The sequence below is a fragment of the Rutidosis leptorrhynchoides genome, chromosome 4 (assembly GCF_046630445.1).
Source record: "Rutidosis leptorrhynchoides isolate AG116_Rl617_1_P2 chromosome 4, CSIRO_AGI_Rlap_v1, whole genome shotgun sequence".
Taxonomy (NCBI): Eukaryota; Viridiplantae; Streptophyta; class Magnoliopsida; order Asterales; family Asteraceae; genus Rutidosis; species Rutidosis leptorrhynchoides.
Genome location: NC_092336.1, coordinates 124,334,800 through 124,345,256, shown reverse-complemented (window position 1 = coordinate 124,345,256; position 10,457 = coordinate 124,334,800). Strand labels below are relative to the sequence as shown.

Sequence of the window (10,457 nt, the reverse complement as noted above, 5' to 3'; positions counted from 1 at the left end):
CTTATTTCTTTTTTTAGAAACTGGTAGAATGAAAATGAATCTGGAAACTTCAGTGTTTCACCATTTAATTTCCGTATTTACACCTTGGTCCTCCAACTTGAAAAAATGATAAAACTTTCCCAGACTTTTAGACCTGACGGTGTGGCCCGCCATTATGCTGAAAAAGATGGACTGTTATAACAGAAGCTCAAGATTATTAACCAACTGCCAACACTTATCTATATGAAGATTTACCAACGACCTAGAAGCTTATCATATACATATACAAAGATCAAGACGTTCCAAGACTTACACACACTAAAAATACACATAAAACCCTAATCACAAAGTACTTCAAATACAACTGCAAGGAACATCAAGAAGTGATTTTGGGGGATTGTGTGACAATTTTATAAGTCCAAGGAACCCCGAGAAGGTGCATTTACTAAACGTCAGGTCAGAACACATACCGGTATTCAATAATGTACTATCAGAAACTAGTATACGACAACTACGGAATGCACAACTCTAAATGCGACCGAGTTAGCTAAACTGGCAACCCATTTAGCTCAACTGGTGACCCAGATAGCTCAAGTAGGGATGGCAATGGCCACCCGATCCAGCGGATATCCATCCGATCCACCCGATTCGTGATGGATATGGATAATCTAAATGGATATGGATACGGATATGGATGAACTTAAATGGATATGGATATGGATATGGATGAAAATTTTCATCCATAGATATATCCATTATCACCCGAAATACATATATAAATACATAAATATAGATATATGCAAACACATTTACTATTACAAATGCATTTACCATTGCACATACATTTTGCTTGCAACTACATAATGAAATAATTATGATATATTACAACAAAACACGTATTTTAAATAAAATAAATATGCAAATTACACATTTAATTTATCGTAGTCTATGTTTTTTAGTAAAATTAACAAATTATATTATATCTTTAACATAAAATAACACGTTCTTGAGTATCCAATGGATATCCAATAACTCGCTTTATCCATTGGATATGGATATGGATGGATGACTTGAAATTAAATGGATATGGATATAGATATGGATGAACAAAAACTAAATGGATATGGATATGGATATCACGTCACCCGATCCATATCCGATCCATTGCCATTACTAAGCTCAATTGGCGACTCGGTTACTCAAATTTTCGACTCAGTTACTTAAACTGGCGACCCAGACTTGGAACTGGCGACCCGGGCTCACCAAACTGATGACCCAGAGATCAAACTTGCGACCTGTGGTTAGAAACCGGCAACCCGTGGTCAGAAACTAGAGACCCGGGCCTCAAAAATGGCGACCCAGGCCTCAAAATTGGCGAATCATTTCACTATAAATAGAAGGCCTCAGACGTTCATCTCATTCATTCAAAGCAGTTCCATTTCTAAAGAATTCTCTCTCACGACACTCTCTCTCTCAAATCTTAGGATAGTTTACTACAGATTAGTATAGGCTTTGGAGCTTTAAGAAGCTGTCTATATGTCTTAGAGTTGGACTGGAACTCTGTCTTATGTAATATTTGTCTATGAATAATACATATGTGAATCACCGTGATATCAAGGATTGCAAGATTGTCTATGTCATTGTAAGCCAAACTATCGGTATACTTATCATTATTATGTTAAGATCTATCTTTAGAATTATATAATTATTATAAGTGTTGTTTTAATAATTATAATTATATCATTATTGATATTGCACATTTCTCATATATTTATCATGGCAATATCCGTCATTTTTAGTCTATTTGAATTCGGTTTTGGTTATTATTCGCGTTTATTATGAAGATTATGGTTTAAGAGCCAAGAGTACGAAAGTGGCGATTTTTGGGAGTTCATGAGGTATTTTGTTAGTTTTTATTGTTATTGGTGCCTCAGGGTTCGAAAGTTAGAGTGCGGTTTTGTTTGTATCGAGTATTGATGGAATTTTGAAGAAAACAAGTTAAAAATAAAGCTGGCATCAAAATAGGCTTAGAGCCGCGACATGGCTGTTTGTAGCCGCGGCATGGCTTAATGAGTATTTCATCATCCGTAGTGAAAGAAAAGGGAGGCATCAGTTACAACTTACAACAGGTAGTCGCGGCGCGGGATTTCCTAGCCGCGGCGCGGTGATATGTCGGCCCAGGTCATTTTGGCAGGTATTTAAAACACGAAAAAATACCCTAATATTCGTTTTTTCATCAGCCGAATTTGGGAGCTCTAGGGATGATTTTCTAGTGATTTTTGGGGAATTCCAAGGTCACTCTAATGCACCAATCATTCCGCTAACGAGGATCAATCTAAGAATCAATCAAGATTCATCGTGTTAGGTTGATTCCTTGTTTATCAACAATGTTTTCTTTATTGATTATTATTTTGATTTCAATTGTTGTCATGATTTTTGGCTAGTTTCCTAATGTTTGATTTCAATGTTGCAAAAAACCCGTTTACTCCCCGATTAATCATTTTTAAGGGCAGTCCGTTTCGATTTTTAAAAAATTCGTTTAATTAATTGGTCAACGTCGATTGATGGGTCAAAATTAAATTTGGTAATCAAAGTCGTTCAAAGTCAAAATAAGTCAACATTTTAACATGAATTGAACTAGAAGTTTAAAGATTTTGAACAAAATGAAAACTTTTAGATAATTATGTTAAACTTTATGTTTATATTTATGGTTTTATTCTATATTTTCACATATAATTTTTGAAATTTAATATTTTAATGTAAATAGTACAATCCGATTAATCCCTGATTAATCCCAGAATTTTCTATTAATCCTTCCAAAGTCCTGACCGATTAATCCCCGAATAGCGAATTTTGTAACTATGGTTGGATGTGATTTCAATTAAATTGTTGGATTATAAGTATTTTGATTTGAAGTTTTGAATACATGAATGCATCTTATGAAACTTATTCTTTTCGATTCAATTGATTATATGTTTGTTTGATAGGACGAGAGTTCATCAATTTAACTGGTTTGTCTTAATTGGTTGTTTGCTTAATCGGAGACGATAGTAAATTGAATTCAAAAGGCTAGACGATTCAGGTGTAAAACACTCACAACGAGAGTTGGTGTGATTATTGATTACTACGAGAGTAGAGTCATACTTTGAACCCGATTATCAGTTGAGTCAACTTATCACATCTAGGAGGTCTTAAGTGATGGGGAATTCCGTGATGTGTAATCTTAGTTGTTGTGTCTGCGCTGGGGAATTCCAGTTGGACCGATTAGGAAACTCACATGCTTTAATCCACAATTCGAACTTTATCTAATTGCATCCAGCACTAGGTGTAAAAGGTCTAGACGAACATTCGTTCTTTTATTTGATTTACAACTATCTTATATTTCCTGTTTGCTTTAAAGCTTAAATCTTAAAATACCAAAAATATTGTTCTCTCTTATTATTAGTTAAAATTATCCTTGATTTGGCTAATCGTTAAATAGCCACAAATCAATTATCTCGTACTTTCAAATTTCATAGATTAACCTAGTTTATTTTCATTAGTTGCAATTTAAATCTCACGTGTAAACTGTCCTTGGAACGATCTTGGATTTACCAACTTTATATTATTGCACGATCGGGTACACTACTGCCCGTTAGTGTGTAGTAATCTTTTAAACCGGTATTTCCCATTATAAATTATAGACGCGATTTTACACATCAGTTATCGTATTCTGATCAGTAATATCCCCCTAATATTCACCGCGTAAGCTGCTGAATATTACACATATCTTTCAAATAATCAAATCTTTAATATATATTTAAGGTTATAAACTTTTAAATCTGCTAATAACGGGAACTACTTTATATATAGTTAACATTGGTCAACTAAAATACTAATTTATATATTACACGTTTCAATAGTTTGTGTGGTTAACGGTTTATCTAAACTTTACACGTCAAACTTTGCTAAACTCGTTAATTATCTTTGTGAACATCTCGGGTGAGATTAATGTAATTATAAATGACAAATAATTAAGGAAATGCATGGTTGACCGTAGTGGTTGAGACAAACAGCTTGATTGAAAAGGAGGTTTTTCAGTTGTGGTCAATAATTCGAAAAACAGGTTCAGATATTACACTTAATTAATTCCAACGTCTAGTAAAGAACTTTTGCACAGTCGTTAAATATATATTAAAGTAGTCTGCTTGATTTTTAAAGAATTTACTAAAATCTTGGCGTTAAGAAAAAATTGTAATATTAAATGGGCCACCGTCTTATATGGCTAGCCTAATTGAAGGTCGACTATATTCTCTGTTGGAGGGTACGGTGTCGGGGATATGTAAGTAACCCTACAGTCATAATCACCATTGGCTTAAAGATTATCAGACACATCCTTAATTAGAACCGAACCAATTAAAGAGGGCTTTAAGTTTACAACAAGTTTTAATAAAACAATTTATGAATTCAACCTTGATTGAACAAATGATACCTCTAAAGAGATACTCTATAAAAGTTTAATCGATATACTTATTCTTAGTTTTATATATATATATATATATATATATATATATATATATATATATATATATATATATATATATATATATATATATCGTAAGTTAAGTACATAGGATATAAATTAAAAAAAAACACTCCTAAAAGTTATTAAGTGTCCTTTCTATAAGTATTAATATAAAAATCTGAAAAGTACTCATAATAATATAATAAACATTAAATCGAATTTTAATTATGACAACATTGTCTTTCTCGTCCAACTAGTTGAGCCGTGTAACGACCATGTGTTATACTTACTCTATCTACTTGTTAGATAAAAGTGAGTACGAATTAATTATACTTGTCTGTAATTCAACCAAATTTATAAACTCACAATATTTAGTAATTTTAAATATTATCGACAATATTTAACATTCTTCTTTAATAATTGTACTATGTAGCATTAGTTATGAGATATTTAATTCTAAAAATTTAAATGAAACTGCAATATATTTAATCTATCTATACATTATATAAAACAAGATTCTAAGCATCGATGTGGCATGTCTTTTTAGCTTTCATTTAAAAAATTGATGACGACTCAATTTATAAGAAAAAACTGCATTTAATTAGTTATATTTAAAAGGTTTTAGTTATATTTGAAAAATTTTAAGATATATTTAAATTATCCGTGATATATTAATGTTATCTATTATATTATATAAATTAACGTTTTAGATTGCTTTTTAGTTAATTAAATTTAATGAAACTTAATTGTTATTGTTTTAGTAAAAGATATAATTTCCTGTTTAAGTTTTATTATTTTAAATATATATTAATTAGCAACAAATTAAATAATATATTTTTAATACTATTCTTAAAATGAAAAATAATATATATAATATTAATATATACTACGTATATATATAACTATAATTATGTTAATTAGCTAATGAAGACAAATAATATAAATTAATAATTTTTTATGTTTTGTTTCACTATTTTTAACTGGATATGTCTATAAAGAAATATAGATTATTACAAATTAATAATCTATGTTAACAAATTAATAACTTTTGAGAAAACTTGTGAAATTTTCTACTACAATTTTTTTATTCATTTAATTAAGTTCAATATACATCGATGAGTAATAATTTATCAACTTACTAATTCAACTTTTACAATAATGATACTCAATAAGATAATTACATATGAAAATCTAAGAATAACGAGTTGGAGAGAGAATTAGTGAAAAATACATGTCATAATCTCATGATAGTATAATGATTAGGACGATAAAATTGTAGGATGAAAAATCATTTTTTTACGTGTATATATATATATATATATATATATATATATATATATATATATATATATATATATATATATATATATATATATATATATGTTACACATTCATCTCATTTTTATTTGTAGGTATCTCCTCTAAATTTTACAACGCAACTTATTTTCGAGTTAATAAATTTAATCTTTTAGTTAATTTTTCGAAAACCTGCGCAAGTTAAAAACCTAGTATAATTTTTTACAATTAATAACACTCAACCACCTCATTTAGAATATAACACGAATAGTATTACATTATTTTATTTTTAATATTACTACAAACAATTGATTGATGTCGTTGACTAAATAATCAAATAGTTACACGTAAAAAAACAACTCACATAATTTCTGTAAAATTACTTGAATTCACAAATAACTTAGAAACTTTTAACCAACATGAATCACACTGTTGACTTTTCTTATATCCGCAGTAAATGCTTGTTTGTGTCATATATTTTGACTTTTTTTCAACCTCTTTATTTGGTCAACCTTTAAGTCATCACCACCGCACCATATTCATGTATCTCTTTATATGCCTATATATAGCATTGGTACCATGTTTATCTTACCCATAAGTACTCTCTTATAGTGAGTGTGAAATTAAAACCATATCTTTTTCCAATAAATAAAATTTGTTTGAAGAAGAATTGAAGGTGATCATATGGGAAGGCCACCATGTTGTGATAAAATTGGTGTGAAAAAAGGGCCATGGACACCTGAAGAAGATATTATTCTGGTTTCATATATTCAAGAAAATGGTCCTGGAAATTGGAAATCTGTTCCTATTAATACTGGTAAAGATATATACTTCATATTATGTGATCATTTCTCATTATTATGCAATGAGTTTTGATGAAGGCATGATAATTTGTTCTAACATTTATTTTTATTTAATTTTTATAATAAATATAAATGCTTATGTTTATTTGTTGGGTTGTATTTATGATTTGGTATTTATTGTATTTTGCAGCTTTTATTATATTTATATAAGTTAAGTTATAAGGTATGTACAAATTTCGATGTGCTGATCTTTTTTATTTGTTCAGGTTTGTTGAGATGCAGTAAGAGTTGTAGACTCAGATGGACGAATTATCTTCGGCCTGGAATTAAGCGTGGCGATTTCACAGACGAAGAAGATACAAGGATCATCCAACTACAAGCACTTCTCGGAAATAGGTAGGTGATTGCGTCGTCATAAGATATAATGGCACACGCGCACGTGCTGTTACAAACACACCGCTCAATCGAACGGTGTGTAGGTGTCCATGGTAAGGCGCGGCGTGTTCACCATGGTCACATACACACCACTCAGAACGTTGCTTCTCACATAAATTACAAACACGTACATCCAAAACATTCTTGGGAATCATAATAGTTTCATGTTTTATTTAAAAAAAAAAAAGGAATTTTGTACATAAATTGTTGCTTATTGGTATTATTAAGAAAAAAAGATTAAACGACGACATTTGCATACAAATCTCAGCGTTTAATAAGAATGTTATTATTAATTTGAACGGCGCAAATTGATTTGATTTAACAGGTGGGCAGCAATAGCTTCGTACCTTCCACAAAGAACAGATAATGATATCAAGAATTACTGGAACACTCATCTTAAGAAGAAGCTCAATAAGTTAAATAATACTTCTGACAATGCAACTTATAATCATGGTGAAGCATCACCATACTCAGAAGTTAACACCAAAGGTCAATGGGAAAGAAAGCTTCAAACTGATATGAACATGGCTAGAAAAGCTCTATCAGAAGCTTTATCAGTTAACAACAAATGCACCATTTCAACGCAGCAGCCGCAGACACCATATACAACCCTTACCGCACCCGTTTATAACCAAGCGAAACCTCTACTTTCAGTACCAGGAACTTTAAGCACCAACACTTATGCATTCAGTGCTGTTAACCTTGAAAAGATGCTCCCAAACTGGCTGAACAAGAACCAGCAAAAATCGTCACAAACGAGCTCTGGAAGTGTAACTACATTCAACAACCACCAGTTTGTAAGTCCTCCTTTAAGTGAAGGGTTCAAAAACTGCAGCAATTCGGAGGTTTCGGAGACAACAAGCTTGTTTCGTGATGACATGAAAGCCGAAATAATGGAACCTCAAATGCCATCATTTAGTTTCTTTGGAGATAGTTTTTTTGATGCTGCTACTGCTGCTGCAAATGGACATGATATTGGCTTTATGAATATGTCTTTTGAAGAAAGTGGTAACTTGTTTTGAGAGGGTTAAGTTTAGTGGTATAGTTAGTACCAGTTGCAAGTATGTATAGGCTATATATGAGTCAATTATATGTATACTTGTGAATGATAAGAAAGTAAATTAAAGTAAGAAATTACCTGGAATATTTATATTTATCTTATCTTAGACTTTGTACTTTGTATTGCCTAATCAATGAGTTGTTCATATGATGATCACTTAATTTTTAAACTCAATCTAAACCCTAAATCTAAACCCTAAACCCTAAAATCTAAACCCTAACTTAATTTGATAAAAATTGATACAGCATGTTCTACATGCTGTTCTACATCCTGTTCTACACAAAAATGTAGAACCAAACAAACAAATCATCTAAAGACCAAAAAATCAAAATTGTTCGACTACGTCTATTTTTGTTCGGCCGCGTCCTATTTTTTTGTTCGAATTGATGAGTTCTCAGAGTTCTCATTGCTAAAAAGTTCTCATTTGATCTTTTTGATATATATATATATATATATATATATATATATATATATATATATATATATATATATATATATATATATATATATATACTTGCGATAAACTAAACGTAGTAACATTCTAATACTGTAATTAATCATAATCTAAGAATGAAACTAATCAGAGAATGACATAAATTAAAAGACTCAAAAATACTAAAAGACCCCATTATTATTTTAGATATATTATAATGTATATATATATATATATATATATATATATATATATATATATATATATATATATATATATATATATGGAGATAATCCAGTGAGAATTTTTTTAGTGTGAGAACTCTAGGATCTCCAAAAACACCCGAAATACATAAAATTGGAGCAAAAGGGAAACGGACGAACAAAAAAAAAAGAAAATTCGAGCAAAAATCAAAAACACGGACGAACAAAAAATCATAGTCGAACAAAAAAATTTTTTTTTTTTTATTTTCAAAAATGTCGAACACATTTTTGTTCGACTACCGCTATGTTCTACATTTTTTTGTTCGACTATCAAAAATGTAGATCACATTTTTGTTCTCCCGCCTTTTTTTTCGACTATCAATTTTTTGTTCGCCCGCCTTTTTTTTGCTTGAATTTCAAAAATGTAGAATACATTTTTGTTCGACTATCATGTGTTCTACATTTTTTTTTCGAATTTCAAAAATGTAGAACACATTTTTGTTCGCCCGCCTTTTCTTTTGGTTCGACTACCAAATTTTTTGTTCGCCCGCCTTTTTTTTTGCTCAAATTTCCCCATTTTTGCTCGAATTCGTTGTTTTTTGCTCGCCCGCCACTTTTTTTGCTCGAATTTCAGTGTATTTTTGAGTTCTCAGGGTTCTCACACTAAAAAAGTTCTCATTTGATCTCTCTACTATATATATATATATATATATATATATATATATATATATATATATATATATATATATATATATATATAAAATAAGATAAGAAGATCCATAAAAAGATCAATTAACGGAAGGCGGAAGGTCGATTAGGAAATAAGCTTTTCAAATCAAAGAATTCGTTGATTGCAAAGCCTTCTTTTAGATAAGTCGTTTAGAAAAAAAAACTCTTTAACTCATTAACTCAGGATCGGTAGAGGCCTTACTCTATTCCTTGTCAGGAATAGTGGCCTTAGAGCTTCTACTACTATCGGCTATCTAACTCTCGGTCTCGGGAAATTGGGGGTTTTATAGAGGAATCGGTGTCATGGTGGTGCTACGAAATGGCAATTTATCGTATAGAAGAATGGATGCGGACTTATTGATTGACCATAGATGCGAACCGATCGATATATATATATATATATATATATATATATATATATATATATATATATATATATATATATATATATATATATATATATATATATATAAAATCTAATAGAATGAAACTAATAAGACAATGACATAAATTAAAAGACTCAAAAATACTAAAAGACTCCATTATTATTTTAGATATTATATATATATATATATATATATATATATATATATATATACACCAGTGAGAACTCTATGAACTCCAAATACACTTCAAATACACTAAAATTCGAGCAAAAAAGGTGCGCGGGCGAGCGAAAAAAGGAAATTCGAGCACAAATATAAAACACAGACGAGCAAAAAAAGGAAATTCAAGCAAAAATATCATAGTCGAGCAAATTTTTTTCTCGAATTTCAAACATTTAGAACACATTTTTGTTCGACTATCATATGTTCTACATTTTTTTTGTTCGAATTTCAAAAATGTAGAACACATTTTTGTTCGCCCGCCTTTTTTTTTTGTTCGACTATCAATTTTTTGTTCGCTCATCTTTTTTTTTGTTCGAATTTCAAAAATGTAGAACACATTTTTGTTCGACTATCATGTGTTCTACATTTTTTTGTTCGAATTTCCCCATTATTGCTCGAATTCGTTG

The 10,457-nt window shown here is 30.1% G+C and overlaps 1 protein-coding gene across 1 annotated transcript; it reads left to right on the top strand.

The window, feature by feature from the left end:
* The first annotated feature begins 6,463 nt into the window (after positions 1-6,463).
* LOC139843642 (myb-related protein 306-like) lies at positions 6,464-8,070 on the top strand. The gene is made up of 4 exons (XM_071833752.1): positions 6,464-6,596; positions 6,849-6,978; positions 7,343-7,574; positions 7,608-8,070. The coding sequence occupies exons 1-4, from the start codon at positions 6,464-6,466 to the stop codon at positions 8,037-8,039; spliced, it is 927 nt and encodes a 308-aa protein (XP_071689853.1). The 3' UTR covers positions 8,040-8,070.
* The last annotated feature ends 2,387 nt before the right edge of the window (positions 8,071-10,457 follow it).

Bases quoted from the DNA above. Each gene is read 5' to 3' on its own strand.
- LOC139843642 (XM_071833752.1), top strand. From the start codon at position 6,464: ATGGGAAGGCCACCATGTTGTGATAAAATTGGTGTGAAAAAAGGGCCA. The intron at 6,597-6,848 runs GTAAAGATATAT...TTATTTGTTCAG, and splicing joins ATCTGTTCCTATTAATACTG to GTTTGTTGAGATGCAGTAAG. The intron at 7,575-7,607 runs GTTAACAACAAA...TCAACGCAGCAG, and splicing joins CTCTATCAGAAGCTTTATCA to CCGCAGACACCATATACAAC.